Genomic DNA, 24,000 nt, shown 5'->3' with positions numbered 1-24,000 from the left:
TGTTCGTGGCAATGTGCCAGAGATCAACTTCAAGTCTGTTCTTCGGATGCTGACCGACTTGTTTTAACCCGTCTTCCTGGGACCTATGGTTCACTGGTTAGGCTAGGGCTGGCTGGTCAATGAATCTCAGAGCTTCCTGCCTCTCCAGGGCTGAGAAGCATGTGGTACCATCCCTGGCTTTTCCATGGCTACTGGAGATTGAAGGTCCTGACACTTGTACAGCCCACGCTACTGACTGAGCCATCTCCCCAGTCCTCAGGCTATGGGTCATGTCTGTTAGTACCTACCACACTCAACGTTCTAGGTCTGTTGTGTAAAGAAGATTTTTCTTCTTGCTCCCCTCTTCTAAGGTGAAGGCACAGGAGGTTTTTGTGAATGGCAGGGGGGCATGCAATATGCTTGCCTTCTCTGGCCTCACTTCCAGTCCTCTGGCACATGGGTGGGCAGAAAAGGTTCTGTGCATTCAAACTTCTAGAGCCTGTCCCACCTTGTGGCTATAACCCAGGGCCCATTTTTGGTTTATGTTCTGAGCATCCCTCTTCTGATTAACTTGGGAGTAAATTTCTTAATGACACAAACCCCCTCCATTTTTACTGTAAATGGGAAATCAGTGTCTGGATAAGAGAAAGGGTAAAAAATAAAGAAATAAAACATACACATAACATGAAGTCATTGAATCTAGGCAGACCTGTTTGCTTGCTGAGAGGGTTGAGCTGAGCTCCCCCGACCCCAGACACACGTAAATGTTAGGGATGTATAAAATGTGGTCAGACTAAGTATAAACATTATATTTGATATAAAGATAAAGATGAAAAGAGGGTTCAGATGGAACGACCCTCTCACATCTTGTTGGGGTACTTAATGCCAAATTTTTATAGTATCTAACATTGACATCATCTTAGCTACAATATAGTTACATCCTATGCCTGATTCATCTCTGTCTCCCTCTAAAAAGACAATAATAACATAACACCAAAGCAATAACAGCAGACAAATTTCTTCTTGGTATGTTGGCTACTATTGATAGTACAGAAAACCTACCACGGTCAATTTCAGGTGGCTCATATAACAATATAAATGTGGACACTGGAAGCAGCAAAGAACATCGGATCTTATTAGCAGTGGGAACCAAGCAGACAGTGCCAACCACTGGAAACGCTAAGTCAGAAAGTCTCAGATGTTCTCTTTATTAATGTACGATAGGTAATAATGTCTAGGGTGCATGTGTGTGAGAGAGAGAGACATAAATACATACCTATATGTTTGTCAAATACATTATTTAAAAACAATTTTCAGACAGGCATTATGTAGCTCTGGCTATCCTGGAACTTGCTATGCAGACCAGGCTGGCTTTGAACTCACAGAGATACTCCTGTCTCTGCCTCCCAAGTACTAAGATTAAAGGCATAAACCAACATGCCCAGCTAAAAGTCTTTTGCCTACATTTCCTGGTTTAGTAATTTACTTACAGAAATCATTTAAAACATGGTGGCTGACTGAGTAACTGACTGTAATTAGTGAGATACACTAATCCACTAATTTATCTGCCTACATATTTGTCTGTCTGTCTATCTATCTATCTATCTATCTATCTATCTATCTATCTATCATCTATCTTGTATCTATCTATCTATCTTGTATCTATCTATCTATCATCTATCTTGTATCTATCTATCATCTATCTATCTATCTTGTATCTATCTATCTATCTATCTATCTATCTATCTATCTATCTATCTATTATCTATCTATCTATCTATCTATCTATCATCTATCTATCTATCTATCTATCATCTATCTATCATCTATCTATCTATCTACCTATCTATATATCTATCATCTATCTATCTATCTATCTATCTATCTATCTATCTATCTATCTATCATCTATCTATACCTATTACTTCTCTTTTGGAGGCTCAAACCCGGGGCCACATACATGCTAGGCAAGCACTCTAATACTGATCTAAACCTCAGCCTTAACCGATATTCTCACTAATTGAGAAGTGTCCTAAAGACTACGCATAAGTGAAAGACAAAGGCTAAAACACACTAAGTGTGATGGAAAATACCTTTGAGGTCAAAATTCCGGACACAGAAATGGACTAGAAGGTGAATCCTCACAATATGGCTTCCTGATGTATGTTAAGAAGTCTGGGCTGAGAGGAGAACTGGCTAGCACATTAAGGAACACTGTTGAAATATTCAGATTGCATTGCTTCAACTTCCTTACTGTTCCTAGTGCACTGATGTCCAGGGTTAGAAGTGCTATTCACAGGCCACCTTCCACATGAAAGGTCTATGGGTCCTTCTATATCCAGTTGTCCTAGGATCTCTGTGATACTGACACCAGCAGTTTCACACTGCAGATAACAGAACCACATCTCAGAAGTGTCAATTTCTCTCGGCCTGCCCTTTGGCATCGCTCTCTAAATGTCCTGCAATAAGCTCCCACTGTTAGGGAGGCCATGGTGGACTTCATAACCTCCAACTAGCCTACTTGACACTGCACAAAACGTCATTAGGTATCTCTGTTATAATGGAACTTCTGTGAGCTGCTTGCTCTACACCCGAGAGTCTGAACAAACTACTGTGTCTAACTCTTGTTTGTTTTCAAAGGCTATTTTCTTTTCCCAGAGACTATTAGAGGAGTCAACTAACTTCAGATGCGTATCTTTTTCTTCCATAAGTTGCTCTGGTCAGCAGGTGTGTTAACTGTCAGCTGTTCTTTCAAGGCAGCAACTGGAAATGAGGCTATCCTACCAGGTGCTCAACTCTTATACCACAGACCCCAAAGACCAAAGCCAAACTCTGAAATGTTGAGAGGTCGCAGATGAAACAGCCTAGCAGAAGACAGGGGTGGTCTGTGCTTCTAAGCTCAGGAATCTGGTTGGGCACAGGGCTTTTATTAGTTCATGACGAGCAAAATGAACTAGGGACTGCAGAGGGCTTTTTCAGTCACCTTCCAGTGGCAGCTCACAGGGCCATCAGAAGATCACAGCTTGCCACTGACCTCTACCGGGGAGCTGGCCTCTGTGCCCTGTCTTAGTCACATCCGTGCTTCACCAGGTCAGATGCTGATTCTCCTTGCAGCTTTAGTGGAAGAGTCATTCCTGGGGCTGGGGTGATGGCTCAAGTAGTGATATCAGCAAGGGAACCTGAGTTTGAGTTCCCAGAACCCATCTACCAAAATATGGGTGTGACAGTGTTCATTTGTATCCCAAATGAGAGAGGCAGAGAGAGAGAGAGAGAGACAGAGAGACAGAGAGAGACAGAGAGAGAGACAGAGATCAGTCAGGTTTTGGCCAGCTGGCCTAGGCACCTGAAGTTGTCCCATGGCTCCCATGTGCACATGTGTACACACTCATCTGCAGACACATCTGCATCCATTCATACAGGAAGGACCATGTCCACATCCCTCGAGTAATTTTCTCCATTGGTCTCCGAAGAAGAGGTTGAGTGTCTTTGCTCTATGATTCTTCTGCACTGACTACTTTCCCTCTCTGTGAACAATAATGATGCTTGTGATTGCTGATGGGTAACGTATCTCCATCATACACACAGTAAGAGGCCTAGGTTCATTCATTTATGACTGAGCCCCTCGTATCCAGCATGTAGCATGGACTTGAAAACGGATTGACTAAAGGACCAAAATAAAACCAGAAATTCTGTAGGGGCACAAAGGCAGTGGGGGAAGCGGAAAGTCTCCTGCATGGGTGTTATTCCAAAACAGGATTAAATTATCTATAAAGTAATTGTGCTGCCCAGATTTTATTGTTCTATTATTTATTTAGTGTGAGTGCTGTGTGTGTGTGTGTGTGTGTGTGTGTGTGTGTGTGTGTAGGCCAGAGGTGGTCATGGCGTATTCTCCTCCACCAGTCTCTGTCCTATTCCTTTGAGGCGGGGTCTCGCCATAAACCCAGAGCCCACGTATCTTGGCTAAGCTTACATTTAGCATGCTTCCGTAACGCTCCTCTTTCTGCCCCATACAATCTTGGGTTTGCTACATGGGTGCTGGGATCTGAACTCATATCCTCAAGGTTGTGTAGCTAATGACCTTAACCACTGAAACTATCTCTTCAGCCTCCTCCCTCTTCCCCCAAAACAGTTATTTCCTCTACTTAGGAATAAAGTAACAGTGGGTCTTAGAAGCATCACCGGGTGACATTGTTAATGGGTTCTGTACATCTAGGTAATTATTGTGGCCATAATAAAAGAGTAACTTAAAATATTCACATGGGTTTTGGAGACTGACTCAGCAGGCCTCATCTACAGCATGGGAGTAAGAGCCGAAGCTATGGCTCAGCCTGGCTGTGAGGAGGAAGGGAGAAAACGCATGGAGAACACTCATTTCAGGATCAGTAAGTTTGTCCTGACACTCATGCCTGCGGCTGCATCGGAGGCAGGACATTCCACTTGCCGCATTAGCCAATTGGTCTGACTCACAAGAATCCAGCAGCCGATAACTTGACGCTCTTAGCCTTTGACATGGATGAGTCACCAGTCTGCATCTTACAGAGCCACCTCTCCCACTCAGGATGCTTTCTAAAGCTAGAGCAAAACTGGAGCACCGAGAAAACCTGAGCCAATGGCTACGCCCTCTCACCCTGTTCTAAACCCCCAACTGCCTCCACGGTCACAGCTTCCTCTGGATGGAGCTTCGTTCTCTGTTCCATTGCTGATCCTTATCAAAGCGACAGCCGTGTCTCAAGGTGCTCCTCGCGAAAGCTGTCACCGTTGCTTAGGGGAGCAGATCTAGCCTTTGTCACCATTTTTAGAGGGATGAACCATTTCACCTTTGCTTCACTCACAAGCTGAAAAAACCACTTGATTCCTGGCGAGAAGCAAAATCCAGCCGTCGCGAGCAATTGGAGACTGGGAAGGTTGGGCACACAGTAGGGATTAGGCTCCTGGCAGTCTCGAAATGATTTCTTTTCCTTCCTATTCCCAGAAAGCTTCTGTGATGTTCTGTAAGTAACTGGGATGGATGTGTTTGGAAGAGCTGTGTCTGGCTGAAATCCAGGTAACTCGGAGGATCTGATGTCCCTGTCCTTTGGGTATGGGAATGGGAGTTAGACCATCCTATGTCTGTCTTCACCCCACTGTGAAGTCAGTGGAGCTTAGTGGCAGGAATGCTCAGGTGGAGCTGGGGTGGGGGCTCAACCTCTCTGAACCTTGGTTCCAACATTTTTTTAAAGGGTGTTGGTAGAATGGATCACTCGGAGAGTCCCAGAAACATATTCAAAGCACTTACTTAGTCTGTGCCAGGCAATCAGCGAGTACTTAAGAAACAGGAGTTAAGCTCCTGGACTTATTTTTAGATGTCTGGATTTATCTACCATAGCAAAGGCAACTAAAACGTAGGAGATAGGACATTGCTCTTGGGTCACCCAGCTCAATGCTAAGGGGCTGAGCTGAGTTTCCTTACCCAGGTCTATCTCTTAGGTTGCTTTTTTCTCTGAGCCCCTCTTTCAGCTTGGGGATCACTTGTCTGACACAAGCTTGTCTGGACAACACATCACACCACAGTTCCTGGGCTTTTCCCCTTTGACCTCCCCAACTCAATCTCCATCTCCCAAACCTGGCTACTCCACCCTACGCTGTCTTCATGTTTATTGTAACTCATGCTGCAGAAACAGCACCTGCTCCGTTGCTTTGGAGCCACTGGTGGCTACTGCTCCCAGAAATATTTCCTTCCTTTCCTCTTTGCCCACAGCTGGCTCTGAAATTTGTGTTTCTGATTGTGATCGTGTGGTTGTCCTGGTTGAAATAATATCTTCCCCCACTTTCCTCTTTACCCAGCTTGTGCCTTAGGCAATGCTTCCTTCCCCTTGGTCATTCATTCTTTTCCTTTCCCACTGCCTGGCTCCCTCAATAAATGTAAACTCCAAAAGGGTGGAGAGTATATTTTGGAGCATTGCTGTGACTCCATCACCTACCCAACCTATCAGTGCTCTGTAAAGAGATGCTGCACGAATGAGTGGGTTTCAGGACCAGCTCTCCTGCTGACCCCTGGACAAGGCTGAGCAAGTATTTGAATGATAAAGGGTAAACTATTTGAAGGATATGGGTACCTGCTTGCCCTTCCTTTTGGCCTCCTAAAAGAACAGCATGAAGCTACCCACAAGCCAGAGACCTTTCCAAACACTCATCTGCCATAAAAGCACATCTTGCAGGCAAGGGGAATGGGTGGATAGTTGCTAACTATATCTTCCAACTGGGCTGATCTTTGAAAAGTTCGAGAGGCACCCGCCTCCCTCAATCCCGGGCTGCTACTGCTGCTGAGGCCCCTGAAGGAGGAGAGGAGGGTGCGCTTGGGCGCCTCTTGGGCTGGCACGAGGAAGGCACATCTCATCCGCCCTCCTCCCCCAGCTCCTCTCCAAGAGAGGAAGCAATGCAGATGGAGATGAGAAATAAATATTCCTGCCTGCTCCGCGCCACTGCAGACGTTTTCCAGAATGTCTGGCTTGGACCACGAAATCAAACCCACCCAGGAAAGGAGGCGCTCAGCAGGAGAAAGAGGGGGGACAGGGTGGCATATCTGTCGATGAGCGTCAGCTTTCTGGGGGGCCGAGCACATGGCTCCTCTTTGGCAGCCCTGCTGCGGTGGGGATGTGGTAAGTGCACAGTAACGCTCGAAGAATGGCACGAGAAAACGGGAGCCGAATTAAAAGGAGGCACGCCAGACTGCACAGGCGCCACACCTCTGTCCTGGGTCCTGGAACACACAGCTGCTTTCCACACTTGCTCCCCGCATATCTCGTTTACAGCCTCCCCCTTACCCCTGCCCCCCTTACCACTGCCTCCACCCTTTCACCTCTATTCCATTCCTGGGAAGTTAACACCACTGGGCTGCCAGCATCCTTCAAAGGCCCTCTGCAATTTAGGCAGGAACTCAGGATGCATGTGTGGAGAGATATTCTTGCCACCTCTAAGTTCAGCTCCCCCTCTCTAATACTGGAATCCTGGCAGAACGGAGGCTGCAAATGAGAAGTGGGTGCTTGTGGCCACGGGATGGCCAAGTACGTGGGAGGAGCGTCACCAAGGAGGGACGTTCCAGGCCCGGCACAAGTCTGGAATGTTCTGGGTATGGCAGTGTCTTTGCTGGGTATGCCTCTAGGCTGTAAAATGTCTTAGGAAGGATGAGAGCATGGGAAGCGGAGGTGCAAAGCCACCACGGGACATTTTGGTCTGGGTTTCTCACTCTCCCTGGGGATTCCTGGGATCCCTGAATTCTTCATCTGGCTGCTACTGAGCCAGCTGCGAACAAATCTTTTGGTAAGTTCATCTCAGAGAAGGGTCTTGGCTGGAGCAAAAGTGGAAGCAACAAAAAGCAAAAGAGCCTTCCTGGGTCATTGGTTCAAATATACTACAATGAAAACACTGGCTCAAAATGAAGTCTTAAAGCAAGTGTCTTCTCTGGGCATTAGGAGGAGTTTGCAGAAACCTTGCGCTTCATTCCACCCCCTTCCTCATTGTTTCCACAGCTGCAGTGAGGAGCCCTTGTCTATTTCCCACTCACGTGCCCTTAATCCTTCTCTGTGGGTCTTTCCCACTCATGAGCCCGCCCATCTGCCTTCCAGCGGCAGGCATTTGACAGCGGGATCCCACTCTCTCCAGAAGCCCCCCTCCCCCGGGGTGGCAAATGGGCAGGGGAGTTGGTTTCATGTCCCTGCTCTACATATTGCTATGTGACCTGGGAACAAATGACTCCCCCTCTGTGGGTCTTGGTTTCTTTCTTTGTCAAAGGAGTCGGCTAGGCAGAGTCCTTCCCAGAGATGACGCATTACAGATAATTTTGCAGAGGGAAGTTGCACGCAATATTCCTTTGAATTGTCCACTTCCCAATCCACCCCTGACAATGAACTCTAGGTCTGAAGACCATCATACTCCTGGCTTAACTCATCCTTATGTTTGGGAAGGTCACATCACGCATCAAAAGAAGCTGGGCATATTGATAGGTGGATACTATCTAGTAACTAAAATGCCACCAGTCAACATTGGTCGGAAAATACGAATGGAGGAGAGGCCCAAAATAGGTTATATTGTTTGTTTACTTATTTTTAGGACATGTCCGGAAAGAAGTTGTGTGCAGGTATGATTGTAATTTATCGTAATCATATTCATTACTTGTTATTAGTAGTAGATGCCTTTTATTGAGTCTTACCTAATAAGCTAAGACCATGATGCTTTCACCTGTGGTATTATGGTAATACTATGGAATTATGGGAGATATTATCCACCGCCCGTATCCTTCCAGGTGAGGAAACTCGGGCTCAGAGACCTAGTGAGGCTCACACAGCTTGCCAGCATTGCAGAAGGGACTTGAACTCAGGTCTGTGGGTCTCCAAAGATGAGGAATTCTACCCATGATACTTAACCTTTGGCCTTGGCCTTACCTCATTTTAGCACAGAACTCAAAGAATTTGGAAAGGCTATGTCAGCAGCTTGGGAGGATATAAACACAAACAGCTCCTACACCAGGCAGGCAGAACAGAAGTCCTTGTTCAGAGGAATTACACGGACTGCAAGCACCTCCAGCCCGTAGGGACCCCATGTTTCAACTCCCGTAGATGGGTGCTGAGGACTGGGCAGATCCACTTGGAAAAGCAGCTTCCATTCTCTATGAGGTCTGGACTTGAAATGTGTGCAAATAACTTGATTTAAAAAAATGTAACTAGGAGAGCAGGCATCTCTGCAGTTTCAGCTGAGCTGAAGGTCACATACATCATATACAATCATACATCATATACAATCCCTAAATGTATTTATTAGTAAGAATGGTGGCCCTCACTGCATTCCTGCCATAGCCCAGTGGGGGAAAGGCAGGCTACTCTGGATGTGTGTGCATAACATGCATTCACAAGGACAAGGAACCGAGAGTTTGTCTGCCGTTACCGCCTCTTCTCCAGCGTTATCAGCCACATTCCTGGTTGAATGGAAACAACATACACTGCCGCCCCCAAACAAAACCACACAGGACTTCTCACCCGAGCAGAAAAACAGCTGAACTCAAACAACAACCAGGAAATCAGGATGCTCTTTTCTTACCGTAAATGACAGAAAAGAAGAAAACAAAGTCCCCTCGTCATATCTGGATAACTTCGCCAGGACACCTTCCAGAATCGTTACAAACTGGTAAGACAGCAAAGAGGAAAAAACTATTACTTCAGATTACAATTGATTTACAAGAAAGAGCAACATGTCCTCGCCACTCAGAGGCTAGGACTCAGCCCCCTGCTCGTTTCTGCATTGCATTTTTTTAAACTCTCACTTTGGAGAAAGGAAAAGGCTGCCGTTGCACGGCAATATTTGACTTATCCGGCTTTCTCTTCATTATTATGTGATTGCAAATACGGAGTGTTACAGAAGTGCAAAGTGACAAAATATTATTGCGTTGCATATAGCATGCGATAATATTAAATGCACTTTTTCAAAATCCCAAACTGCGCAAAGCAGTCTTTACATTACATATTAGCACTACATTTAATCCAATCTATTTTTATTTGTATTTTATCAGTAATTTGGGGGAAACAGAAGTTTAGCACTGGCAAATATAAATGTCTTCCCATTCAGCATTACTTAGTTAAAATTCTATAATTCATGAGGGTGACTGAAATAGCTTTATCTGACTTTTCTGTTTTATTATGACTCTCACTGCATGTGAAACTAGAGGGAAAAGGGGTTTCGGGATGGCAGAATTCCTTATTACCGCTTCACTTTACGTATTTTAAAATCTAACTTTGTCAGTGCTGAGAAACAAAACAAACATTTCCTGCATAACCTAGTGCGACGTTTGGGGACACATTCTTATTAAGTTAACATATGCCGCCTCACCAATTGATCTTCACACAGCTCACGAACATCAGAAAATCCTCGCAAGCTGGGGCTGGGTGATGTACAATCTTGTTTCTTGAGAGATGTGAGCACCCAGCTCAACTTTTTTTTTAACGTGTTACATTTTAATGGAAATGCAGACACAACAAAGAAACGCTCACAATGCCCCCTTTCACCTGAAGCCGAAGGTTACCTTTGCCACCAAGAGTGTGATCATTTCTTTAACGGTTTCTTCAATGAGTTCATCTATTTTTGAATGGTATTGATGCTAAAGAAGACAGAAAGACACATTTAGCATGTCAGCGAGGTTGACAGTGCTGTGCGCGGTCATGGCTTTCAGACTATACGGTCTATAAAGAAAGCCCGCCTTGCAGACCTAGTTTGCTCCCACAGTCCTAGAAGCAGATAGAAGATTCTGACTTCTGGTCTTTGACAGAGAGAGACCCAAAGAGCTTAGAAAAAGAAAACATCATGCTCATTGTTCCTCATCTAAGGCTTCAGGTGCCTTTGATGTGTGTGGGCCCATACACACAGCAGCACACGTGGCCGGCTTACTGGCCTGACAGTGTGTTGAACTGGATTTTACAAAGCTTGATTCAATAGTAATCTAGTACATTGGGAAGGGAAATGGTATTTCTTGGAAATTGCTGGGGGATGTAACTCCAGTAATTTTGGAGATCCCTCCAAAGGGAATTTGACTAAGACAATGATCTTGCAAAAACCTGCTAGGTACTTTGGGTGTATGCCTCAGAGTACATCAGTTTTAACTACAGTCTTGACTCAGTCCAGATAAGATAAAATGTTTCTTTCTAAGCCATTGTGATAAGCAACACATTTTTTCCTTTTCTTTTGTTCAGCAACAAGCAGACCCAGGCTAGACCTTCTGTTGAGGCTGTAGCTAAGTTTTTCCAATCATTTTCCAAACTGGTGCTGTCGATTACATTTAAATAGTAATGTGAAAACAAACCCCCACACAAACAAAAATCTGCTGTAAATGCCAGGGGAAAAGGAAAAGCAATTTCAACACAAATTATTATATGCCAGCTCCTTGACATTTATTAGAACAGTTTAGTATCCATTTGAATTATTTTGTATTTCCGTAACACAAAAACAATAACACAAAAAACATTGTTATTTGGAAAGGAAAAATGCACTTACCCACTCTTTAGCAAACTTTCAGAAGGATGATTAATTAGGAACCAAAAAAAAAAAAAAAAGAAAAAGAAGGAACAGTGCAAATAAAAATCAGGACAAAAGGACACATGAGAAGATGAAAATTAAATAAAGCATCATCAGAAAGCTATGCGAACACAGAGATAAGACATAGGACGTGTGGCAATACTCTGGTTGCTGGCAAGCAGGATGATTGAGCAGGAGCAAGGAGATGAGAAATGGGCTTGGACCTGGAAGGCCTGGACGGTGTCCCAGTGAGAGGGCAGAAGCCATATGGCCTCCATAGCGAGCTCAGTTTCCTCATCTGTAAACCTCCAGCAGGTGACTGCTCTAAGACCTGGACCCAGAAGCGAGAAAGCTAATATAGACTGCGGATTTCCACAGGGGGCTAAGCAAGCCTCGGTGAATATGTGTTAGCTCCGTGTTTAAAAACAGCCAAGAGAGACATGATGGCTCCCTCCCCCTACCTCACCCCTGTTTAAAGAAGTGGACATTATAAGTACCCCAACTTGACTATTCTATGTATTTCTATTGATTTCCACATATCAAGACATCAGATGTGTTCATAATGGATGTAACTATATGACAATAAAGAACAAAGGAGAACTTAACAACAATGACAAAAATGTTTGGCTGGTCTGTTTCAGTTACATAACATTACTTAAGAATTCAGTGCCCAAGCCCTTTTCTGGCATCCAGATTTGTAGAGCTATTTTGAAGATCTATGAGTATCTAGATAGGAAAACATTTTGCCAACTGGAGTTGCAATTCCAATACTATCATGTGGTCAAGTTCCTTGAGTAGCCACAAAGGGCAGAGAAGGAACGATGTCATCACGGAGGCAACCTCCTCCTCCCTTCAGTTGACTGGAGGAGGAAAAAGAAGCAAATGGCCCATGGCGTTTTGTGCTGATGAATCAGAACCCCTGTTGGCCACACTGCCATAGTCAAGAAAAATTTACTTGTAAATAGCATAAACCAGCAGCTTAAAAAAATAAAACAAAACAAACTAACAAAAAACAAGAAAAAGAATCCACAGAACTCTGTACCAGAGTCACAAAGAAAGATGTTAAAGCAAAAGAATATGGGAATATTGACAGTCTTCCAAATACATTTTTAGGTATTAAAATAAGACCCAAAATCAGATCCTCCCTTTCAGCTGTCACGTGACTGACTTGCCCCACTAGCTCTCCTTTGGATTGCTATAAATGAGTCACATTTATTAAATTCATTAGGGCATGATGCTTAGCCGGAAGAGCTGGCTGTGTGAAAGCTAGCACGAGATGAAGCAATGCACGAGGGGTTTTGGACCAAGAAAAGAGCACTAACGAGAATAGACACACTCTCTTAACAACCTTGGTGGAAGGGGTAAAATGGGAACAGATGGCAATTGTCCTCTGTTCGCTAAGACAGGGTAAGGTCTGTGTCTCGTGTCTAAGGGGTTAGTGAGGAACAAGCCCTTCCATGCGGAAACAAGTCAGGGACACCGTAGCCTATTAGGCATGATATACCTTCACGTGCTGATTCTATATAGTCCCACTATCTCCCCTGATCGTAATACTGTATATATAAGTATTATGACATTCCTGTTCTAAAAGACATCTTATCCTGCTTATAAAGAAAAGCAGGATGTGTGTGTGTGTGTGTGTGTGTGTGTGTGTGTGTATGTGTGTGTACACTTACACATTTGCTTGTGGAGGCCAGAGGACTGTCTACAGGTCTTTCATTGGCCTGGACACACACCACCATCCCTGGCTTTTTATGTGGGTAACAGGGATTGAACTCAGGACCTCAGGCTTACACAGCAACTGCTCTATGAACTAAGCCACCCCTCATTCAAAGTGTTTTAATATGGTTATTCTTGCCTCTTTGTTCCAGGGTCAGCTTCAGCATGGGATCTCTGTCACTTTGCTTTCTCACCGCTGCAGTGGAACTAGAATTACATTCTGAATGTAAAACTGACCTAGACTTACCCAAGTACTGACATAATACATGAATATACAGTTGAGAAAGTATGTGGAGTTGGCCTGTTGGCTCATGCCTAGAATCCTAGCTTTGGTAGGAGAAGAAGGATTGTTATGAGTTGGATGCCAGCATGGGCTACAGAGTAAGACTTTGACTCAAAAGAAAAAAGAAAAAAAAGGAAAGAAAGGAAGGAAGGAAGAAAGGAAGAAAAAAGAAAAGAAGAAAGAAAAAGGGAATTGCTACACAGCCATTTCACTGCTTCCCTCATCAGCCCGTGACTACATGGCTATGCACATTTCTATAAACACTCTTCAGTTCTATACACTGCATGGCAATTATGCCTTAATACTGACTCTGTGCCTCATGTCACTCAGTGCTAAATATCAAAGAATTCCCTATTGCTATTCAGGTGATGGCAAAATCCACGCACCTCTTGCCAGATCTTCCTGCCATAGGTGATGTATTAGACCAACTTGCTTTTCTGGAACAACAATGAGCTCCCCCACCACCACTCTTGGCTCTTCCTAGGGGAGATCTATTGTTCAGTGCAAATGGGAAGCCTCATGAAGGAGTGGGTGCATGCGCAAATGAACCTTCCAGTTGCCATCTTCCCTGCTAGCTCTTGTCAAGATGCCTTTGTAAATTGCCTCGCTATTCCATTCTACCTGCAGCCAAAGGTTCTGCATCTTCCAAGTCTCTCCGTGACCTGTCGGGTTCGCTTGACCCAGGCCCTGAAATAATGGTGGTCATAGCTCAAAGACACATTGGACCTCAGGGCATGAGAAGTGGGCTAAGTTCCTGCAGATCCAGGATTACTACGTGAGAAGCATCTCACTTGACTTCCTGCGCTGCACATTTTGCCTTGTGGAACAGATTGTGTGTACGTTATCTTTCTGTGAAGACCATCTGACCTCGGAAACGAGATGAAAACACACTAGGCCAAGTGAGAAACTATTTAATACGCAATTTCCCCTTTATTGGTACTTCACAAATTTTAATGAAAAAATAAATATTTAAGATGGAAAAGTATGGTGAGCAAATGTCTCAACAGCTGCCTTTAGACCAGACTTTCTCCCGGCGGTAAGATTCAGGGAGCGATTGTCAAACTTGGAGACTGCGTCCCCTTGCTAGTGAGGCATAGTTCAAAACAGGCCGAGGGAGTGGGGTCCAGGTGGTGGTCAGAAGTAGAAACGAGATCTGTAATACAGGCTTAATGGTTGATATTCCAAAGCACAGCCCGCATGAAGCTGGAAGTTAAGTGGTTTCCAAGCATTCATATCTCAATTCTAGAATCTTCCTAGTCATCCTTACTCAAGCCCCCTTTAAAAAAATCCAGTTTTACTTTAGAGGTAAATCTCATCCATCATTCTGTGAAATATGGATCATATCACGTGACTTCCCTCTGAAGTTCTGTTCCAGGTCACAGCCACCATGCCAAGCTACTGAGAAGCAGTTCCATGACATCTGGTTTTAGCCTGACCATTTTAGCTACACTAGGAGGCTTCACTTCCCACAAGCTGCTCATTTGGGTGCTTCTGGCTCATCTTACTTAGAAGAAAACACTGACAGGCCTTTCTAACATGATTTTGGGAACAAATATCCTTAGGCGAAGAACAAACGATTAGAACCCAGTGTTAGATAGGTCCTTCATATAGGTATTTAGTTTGGATGTGTATGCATTACTTCTGGGAAACACATGCACAAACATTAAAATTATTTTAATTTAGAATGTGCTGAGTTGGGGCTGGAGAGATTGCTCAGTGGTTAAGAGCACTGACTGCTCTTCCAAAGAACCCAGGTTCAGGTCCCAGCACCTACATGGCACCTCACAACTGTCTGTAACTCCAGTTCCAGAGGATCTGATGCCTCAGGCATACATGCAGGCAAATACCAATGCAAAATGAAGTAAAAACAAATAAATGTAAAAAGTGTTGAGAAAACTATAAAAATATAAACAGTGTTGAAAAAAATAGAACAAGTACACATAGTCTTCTCTACATTATTAAATTTTATGCCCGGAGCCATCAATACTCCACTGTTTAGCCATAAAGTACTGCAACCCCTTAATCTTACCTAGAAGCCAGGGTACTGTATCTCCACTATAGAAAGGCTGTGTGTGAGTCACCCAGCAAGCAATGGGCCGTGACTTGTTTAAGAGAATGCTGTTTGACCAGAGGAAGGGTCACAGATTCTAGTGATTTAATTATTGGACTTTTGTTTTTTTAAGGAAACCAGACTCCAAAGTTAAGCCAAGGTCAGCCTAGCTTAGGGAAGAAGTGGCCCATGGTGAGGAGAAGAGCCGGAGTCCACCGTGGCAGGTGTGAGCCGATATAGCACCATTGGTCTTCAGCTAGGACTCGGGGTCTGGATTAAGAAACTCTACAGGTCCCCTGAAACTATATGGGAATACCATTTGTAAGTATTTATTTCCTAGGCAATGGATCCATAGCTTTCGCCAGATTCTTAATGGAGTTTGCATAACCCTGCTCTCTCCCCCATTCTCACCATCACCCCCAGGACTCCAGCCCTGAGATCACAGCGACATGACTGGTCTAGTCACATATTCAAGGACAGTGGCATTGCCATAAGAGTGCAGGCTAGTCAACCTGGAGAAGAGATCTAGGACCTCCTAAGGACACACAGAGAGAGGTCAGTCCTATGGTGTTGGCTATTGTCTACGAGGATGGGGGTCATCCTTGTGAATCTCAGACAAGGTGTCTATCTCAAAAGCTCTGAGAGGAAACTTAACAAACTGATCTCCAATCTTAAAAGAAAAAAAAATCCTTTGCTTTCTTTTTGTCCTTGGTCTGAAGGGTACACTACACTGTCACAGAGAAGACATTTATAAGTGAAACAGGGCAGAAGAGAGGCGAATCATGTACATATTTGCACAGAATACAACCTAGCAAGGGCATACGTGTGTGTGTGTGTTTAATATTATTCAGCCACAAACAGATAGTACATGCTACAACATGCGTGGATCTTGAAAGCATGAGACTAGGCGAAAGAACACACACAACCCACCTATTGCTTGGTTATATTTATATAAAACCCAAGAACAGAAACAGGCGTATCTGCAGGACACAGGTTGATGATAACCTAGAACTGGGAACACTGACAGATCCCTGGCTGTTGATGCATGGGTTGGTTTCTTTTTAGGACCGTGAACCTGTCATGTAACTGACTGTGATGGCTGCAGGGCTCTGTGAACACAGCACAGTTGTAGAAGTGTGTACTTTTGAAGGGTGGCTTCTCTAGGCATGCGGCTTTATGATGATTTAAAATGCAGCAGCCGCAGCCAGAGCATAAGCAGAGGGGAGAGGGGAGGGGGAGGTTCCAGACCAACATCGCTCTAGAAATGCAGAAACTCAAGAATTGTTAGTGACTTGGGGAGACGTGATGATTTCAAGAACCCTCAGGGAGATCTGCAGAGTGGGGTTCTGCGAAACCCAGAGGTTTGAGACTCCTCCAGGGAAGCGTGGGCGAGTGGCGGTGTGAAGAGGTGCTAAGGTGGAGAGGAGGAGATCACCAGCTGGGGCTCCAGGCCTCCTCCCATCGTGATAAGCTCTATTTTTATGTTTTCCGTGCTAGGCTTCTGGATAAAGAATGAAGAACTGATCCTGCAGCTAAAATAGACAGGATAAAAGCAGAGCAGTGATGTCATTTTACAGATGGGGAAACTGAGTCTCAAAGAGGCTGCCAGCATTACCCAAGCTCATTTCGCAGCACAATGCAAGACGCTTATCCGAGCGACTGGCAACCCAGGCCTCTCTTCCGATTGTCCCAACCCTTCTCCCTGGCTCATTTTCAGACAACTGAGAGCCTTGGATCACTGCTTCTCAAAATGTGACCTCCAGGATAGCCACCAATGCCAGCCCATCAGAGAGTGCCACAGAAGCTTAAATTCCTGTGTGCATGTTTCTTTTCTGTATTGATTCACATGTGTATAAAAATGTGTGTGCAGGTGCATTTGTGTATATGGTGTGGTACACATGTATCTGCATGCTGGTGCATGTATGGGTGTATGCATGTGTGGGAGATGCCAGAGGATATTTTGGGTGTCTTTCCTCAAGAACTACCCACCAGAAGTTTTAATTCCTCTTTCATACCCCAGACAGGTTGAAATTCTATGGGAGGAGCCTCTGGAACATCCTGGGAGGTGGATGCGCAGGGGATTTGTGGAATTGCTGTTCTGACTCTTAAAGCAAAGCGGCTTGGGGATGAGAACCCAGGGCCCTGTATTGACTCCTTGCCTGGAACTTAACTCCATGGGAAGGCTTGAAAGATATCAGCTAGAGCAGAAACTAGCCGGGGTGGCTAAGGAAGCTCACTTGTGGGGGAAACAAGGCTGGAGGACATCTTGCCAGAAGAGAACACCACCAACCCACATATAAAATAGAAGGTGCCGAAGGAGAAAATAAATAAAGAATAAGGAGCAAATATAATTTAGTAAAAATTCTGAGCATGTAAGGCTGGTATTGAAAGATCTGATTTAGGAGCAATTTATGCCAATTGGCAACAGCATAGAGTTGCCAGAAATGTTACTGAATTAATTCTAAATTGGTATATGAATATCTAGCTGGCTTAAGGCCATTGGAGAAAAATGATCATGATCGTCTTTAATCAAGTCCAAGTTGCTGCTTCCTTCTCCCTCACATTTTAAATCTGACTTTAGAATCAGAAACTCTGCAAAGGAAGAAACTTCTGGTCAGGGAATATTCGTAGTCGATTCATTCTAGGGAAAATCAAAAGCCTGAAAGTTGATCTGGGCCCACAGAACCTATTGGCATAGTTTGGGAGTCACTTGATTAGCGGTGAAGCCCTCCTGCTGTCCAGATGTTCAAGGGCTAAGATACTACCCCTGGGAAGTGATGGGCATTCAGACAGTCTCACATCTGCTGCAGATAATGACCTACCGAATAAGGTCACCAAACATCCTTTAGCTTAAAGGAACCTTAGGACCACTGGACTCCAGCCAAGAACCCTTCCAAGTGACCAGCATGCTCACTGGCACATGCCTTGGAAATTGATTTGACGGGTGTTGAACACTTATCCACAGCTTCGTCTGCAGATGCTGAGTGTGTTTCTGAAACTAGCAGACTGGGTAGAAGAAAGGAATTTGTGACATTTTCTTCTATATGATCAATGGAGAGCGGAGAGGAAGGGAGGGGAAGGTCTTTTTTTTTTTTTTTTTTTTTTTTTTTACCTCTTGGCCCATTTCCATGCTGCAAAGTTTTGTTGATTGAGCTTTGGCATCAACCATAACATTAAACATGGTGCATATTGACTGTGGGACTCGAAAATCTGTTGATCGACTGGTTTTTTGCAGCTTAACTTCAAACGCAATCCTGGTTCTATTAAAACAAAGTAGGGAAAGACCAGTTCAGCATCCAGAGGGCGGAAGGTAGAGGAGACATGTCCTGAGAGGTTAGTGAAAAAGACATTGAAGGCGATACCCGGTTTCAATCCACAGTGACTTCACACGTGTTCTTTTTCAAATGCCTTCCCCTTCTAAGAAGGGCTTATTTATGTGGACGGCCATGCACGCCCATCCCCTCAGCAATGCCCTGAACACCTGTAGCCCGATGCATTTCTATCTATAGATTATGGTATGGAGGACCCTAATTGCAGAAGAATAAATGAATTAAAAAACCCGATTATAGCGCTACAACATATGCAGTTTCTCTCACTTTGGCAAGTGCCTACCTCGAATCACTTCTCGTAAAAAACAAAACACAAGAAAGGCAACTTCTCATCTTCAAAACCTCAATGTGGAGAAAAATCTTAAATGACCCCTTATGTTTGTTCTTTCGGTTTTAAAGGAGACTGAAAAAAAAATCTCTTTTTGAAATCCAATTTCAAATTTTAATATTTAATATCCAAATTTTAATATTGTGTGAAAACTAGAAACTAGATGGTGCTAGCCAGAGAATCATTAGAAGAGAATATATCCAACCATTGAAAATGGTTACCTTTGGCAAGAGGGATGAATTAGAAGTTATTACCACAGGACGGCTTTCTGGTTTGCATGGCTTTAGTTTGTTTTCATGACCAGCGTTACTTTTTCAGCAAGCAGATATTCTTTTTTATAATAAAAAATGTAGTCATGTCCTTGACATGCAACTATATCATAAAAACATCATATATGTTATATACAACTCAAGAATTGCATACATCTATTGTAACATTTTTTGGTAACATTATAGGCTAACTTATGATACCAGAAACCTACTAAGCCCTCACAGGAAGAGCAATCCCAATATAGATAGTTTGCAATACAGGTGTGAGAGCCAGTCCTCGGCACTGCCATTGCAAAGTGGGGACAAGCTCCATTTAAAAAGGTTTCAGAGAAGTGGGTCACAGCCTCACTTTGAGAAAGCAACTGGACAGTAAGTGGCATCATTACAGCCCCTTTCATCAACTGTATTGCTTCTCTGCACTGTCCCATGCCACCCTCCAGAGCCCATGTAGCTCCCAGGATGGCATTACTTTAAGAGGAATCAGTGGCACTTTTCTATTGGTGCCTAGGAGGACCACATAGCTAGTTAGCTCAGGAAAGGATGCCAGCTTGCTAACACACCCTGGGTGCATGCAGGGAAGCCAAGTATAATTTCTAAGGTTGGAAGCCCAGTTCCTAAGGGAAAAAAACACCCCCAAACACCCCTATAGATTATATGATCATGTTAAAGATAAATGTATCTTGGCTTCTAAAGACTCAGTGCACTGAAGGAGCTTTCGAACCATGATGATCATTTTAAGCTCTGCTGAAAATACATCATTTTCTAGCTCTGTGAAAGCGGGCCTGATGGGTACTGAGTTGGACTGGGCCCTGCGCTGATCTTCTGAGGCTTAGGCGCGAGTTCCGGCCCAGTCTGAGAAATGGAAGTGCTACCTCGTTCCTTTCCAGTGAAGCAAGTGTCTTCCCTTTTCACATTTCTGTTCACAGGAGAACTGTTCCTAGCCCGTGGAGTGCAGGGCTGTGAAATGATGAAGGCAAAGGCAGAAAAGGAATATGACTTAGGGGGCTCTAGGGGTCCCCCGAACCCAGGAATGGAGAGGTCACGTAACCCAATCGACTCCTTGAGGGTGGAGCCAGAATGCCTTACTTTGCACCCAGTACAGATGTGATACAGACCAGAGGTGCTGTCACTGCTGGACAGTGACAGATGTCTTGGACATGTAGTCCTAAGGAGGACCAGACTGCAACCACTACATATCTGAAGTCACAACCCGCTGTCCCTGCTATATGATGCAAGGATAAAGGCTATTTATTCTGCCCTAAAGCATTAATCAATAGTTCTAGGCTCTTCTAACATATATTCTATGCCTTAAAACATCTAAGGGTCTCTCTATGCCCTGCCCTCTGGAGCTGGAGTTGGGATGTTTTGACCCGTGTTTGTGCTTATTTTTAGAACCTTGACTGAAAGGAACACCAGGAAATTCTAGAGGTCAGGTTTGCCCACACATGTCCAGTGAGGGATTTAAGTCCTGACAATAAAAGGTTTCTTAGCTTCTGTGTGGGTGGACCTCTATGGCATCAGAGGGTGAGGAGTGTCTAGGGATTCAGGTCCATTTGCTGCTTCTGGGTGGTTTACCTTTTTTCTATGACTGAACATAATAATGATCACAATATGGTGGGGGATAAACCACATTTACCATGTTCATATGTTCTCTTTATGTCGTCTAAGTGTCTCTCCTGACCCTCTGTCCAGCAAGGTGGCTTCTAAGTGAAAGACATAAATGCTTATCTGCATAGGTGGGGCCACAGATCAGGAGAGGGCTGGTCTTAATTCCCTTTAGCTTCGTGAGACAGAGGAAAAGACAGATAGAGGGCCTTAAAGAGTTGCCCCATAAAAAGATTTTGGTCAAACAGTTTGGTCGTTGGAGAACCACTGCTTTTCTTAAAATTAATATAGACTATCTAAGAGATTATAGAAATTAAAACTGGAAACGTTTTCATCATTTAGTTGAAACCCAGACCTGTCTTTGGTTCTACAACTGGGCAGAAAAGAACAAAATCCACTGTCTGGATTTCTCACTCCTAAATTTCCAGAAACACAATCACCCGTCCAGTGTCACCAAAGCTTGTGGCTCTTTCCTCAGTTTAGTCTGAGTTGCTATTTACCTCCCTACCCGCAACAGCGCAGTTCTTTTACCTTTCGAGGTCTTAGTTTTGATGCATTTCTTCTCTTTTCTTCTTCCAGGGTCTCATTGTTGGATTCAGAACACCCCTAGGCAAGCCCTGCAGGCATCATGTATAACTCATTCATCAACTAAGGCATCTAACATCTGGAGAAGCCAAGATTGCTTGTGGGTCCCTTCCTGCCTTCTTCCTTTCTTCCTTCCTTCCTTTCTTCCTTCCTTCCTTCCTTCCTTCCTTCCTTCCTTTCTTCCTTCCTTCCTTCCTTCCTTCCTTCCTTCCTTCCTTCCTTCCTTCCTCTTCCTTCCTTCCTTCCCTCCCTCCCTCCCTCCCTCCCTCCCTCCCTCCCTCCCTTTCTTTTCTTCCCTCCTTCCCTCTTTCCTTATTTCATTTCATTTTTTTTCTTTCGCTTTCTTTTCTGAATAAGGAAAACTAATAGAACACCTATAAACTAGCTAAGGAACTTGGATGTGTTTGGGGATAGGGAAGGAGGTAATGATATCAAACACAGAAGTGAATTCCCCTGGTTTGACCTGTGGCTACAGATATTCTGGGGGAGGGAGGCGGGAGGGAGTCTTTCTTTCTTTCTCCATTGCATTTCAAGGACTTGACACTGGGCCTGGTATAATCAGAGCAGATGAGGAGCATGTTACTGAATGGATAGAGACCATCCTTAATCCCTTCCCATTGCAGTCTCAGAAAAATCAGCTTGGGAACTGCAAGCGCAGTGAGCCGCTTTCTACCCTAAGGCTGTAAGCCACAAAAAGGGGGCAGTTTGTGGAAAAACCAAAGCACATGTTCATGTCTCATGCCTTCATGCTGATTCCTGATTAGAATGTGGGCAAAAAAACTAACAACACATGGCACATACTAGATACTAGTTCATATGGACAGAATGATTGAGGACACGAAGGCTCAGTTGTTGTTGGAAATTCAAAGACCTAGAATCTACCCACAATGGCTCTAGAACTGTCCTTTTTTTTTCTTCTTCCTAACTGTTCATTCTCCATGTATTTATACATATTTATCATGTAGCTACTTTGTAGCAGGTAGTGATAGATGTTGGGGATCTAGAGATGAGCAAGACTGGATGGGAGTCTTTTCCTCACGGAACCAGCAGCAGGACAAACTGGTAGTTAAAGAAGTTTGTGGTCTGGGGTGGATACAAAACTGGTTAATAGAAAGAAATTTAAGGCGAGCAGCTAACCATTCCAGCTGACTTTTCAAAATTGTCATTGTTGATATTTTAAGACAGGGACTCACTATGTCACCGCGACTGGTTGTGAACTTACAGTAACCCCTGCCTCAGCTATGGTAGTGCTTGGGTTACAGGTGCGTGCCACTCTGCCTCTTTGTGCTTGAGCTGACCTGGACAAGCCATCGCCTCCAAAACGTGCCATATGGCAGCCCATTGGCAGCAGCGGCAGCCCGGTCTCTCCAGAGCCCTGGGACCACGGAAAAGGATCTTTCCAGTCACCAGCTCTTACCGTTTGACGCAGGACTCAATCATGTCACTAGCCATCAGCTTTAGCCGCTGTTCCAAGTGTTTTCCGAACTCTTCCTCAGGCCAGTGTAGGTCACGGATGAAAGTCTGAAGGGCGTCGAGTTTCCAGAACAAATCTTCTGAGGTACCTGATCCGTTACTGGCAGGGTAAGAAGTCAGAAATCAAGAGTCATCCTGTGGCCTTGGGCTTGAGAGACACGAACACAGACACAGCTGGGGGCTGGAAGGCTTTTAGGCAAACAGTGGCTTCCACATACGAAACAACGCAAGTTGGCGGTGGAGGGGGGGGGCAGTCTCCACTGGCAGAATTTGAGTTTTACCATACAGGACTCAGTTCGCTTTGCTCAGCCAATTGCTCCAGACCAGCGAGGTGTCTGAAGAGGTTGTTGTCTCTCCTTCTAAGTAGGAGGATAGCGTATGGTAAAAATCAGCCTTCCTTTAATAACCACACATTAGCATATGTGATGATTCAGACGAAGGCTATGAACCAGCGGGAGAAGTAAGTCTCCGTGGATAATAGCTGCATGGCAACATGCAGTTATTAGGATCCAGGGCTTCATGCATTTCCCCAGTTCTCCTCCGGAGCGGAGGCCTCTTGGAAATGGCACAAGACTTTGGTTTCAAAAAGACAGTGCTAACAAAGTGGTGAGCGAGGACCTGCTTTCTCTCTTGAAGAGCTGGAAAGAGATTGAGGAGACTTCAGATAGAGACAGGGACACTTGGACACCTCGAATCCCAAAGTCCTGTCCGGTGGCTAACAGTCCAATTTTCACAGACTAGCCCATTACATAGGCAGCCCCAGGATGAGGGGAGTTGGGACAGTGGAAAGGGGATCTCTGCGATACTTCAGGGCTCAAACCCTGAGCTCTTTTCCCATTGTACCATATTGCCCAGTCCTCTACAGATCCAGGGAAATAGGGCTTGATTCCTTTTTGGTATGATGACATCCAAGAGACTTTTACCTGGAACATCCATGGAAGGCCTGTGCATGGGAAACGTTCGACCTCTTCCTGTCTTGCCCTTCTCTGGCTGGCTTTCTCTTTTGCAATTGCCCCCCCTTTGGAACTCGGAGGGGTGGCCAGCGCCCCTACCCCCTTCCTCGCATACCACTAGGCTAACACAGTAATTTATAAAATGTCCAACACACCATGCATAACCACTTCTTCTGACATCGTCTATAGAAACAGATGACAGTGGGTGTTTCTATTGTGACAGATGCCAGCTGCATTGAATTAATGCTTCAGAGAGAAAGATAGCTAGTGCATAGATGCATCCACAGCTACTGCGGGGTGCGGAGGGGGGCAAACTCCCAACATGCCGAGAGGGAGCCAGAGCCTACGGCCTGTGCCGACAGGGCAATGCTTTCAGAACAGACCCATCTG

General features: G+C 44.6%; 1 protein-coding gene across 1 annotated transcript in view; it reads right to left on the bottom strand.

Moving 5' to 3' along the window:
• Positions 1-24,000, bottom strand: part of Cadps (calcium dependent secretion activator) — a 441,394-nt gene that overhangs the window by 62,819 nt on the left and 354,575 nt on the right. Inside the window, 4 exon segments of the mRNA XM_042056041.1 lie at positions 9,052-9,135; positions 10,031-10,105; positions 18,181-18,328; positions 22,602-22,757. Coding sequence (XP_041911975.1) covers positions 9,052-9,135; positions 10,031-10,105; positions 18,181-18,328; positions 22,602-22,757 — 463 coding nt within the window.

Source organism: Arvicola amphibius, chromosome 12, assembly GCF_903992535.2.
Source record: "Arvicola amphibius chromosome 12, mArvAmp1.2, whole genome shotgun sequence".
NCBI lineage: Eukaryota > Metazoa > Chordata > Mammalia > Rodentia > Cricetidae > Arvicola > Arvicola amphibius.
This window is presented reverse-complemented; position numbering and strand designations above follow the sequence as displayed.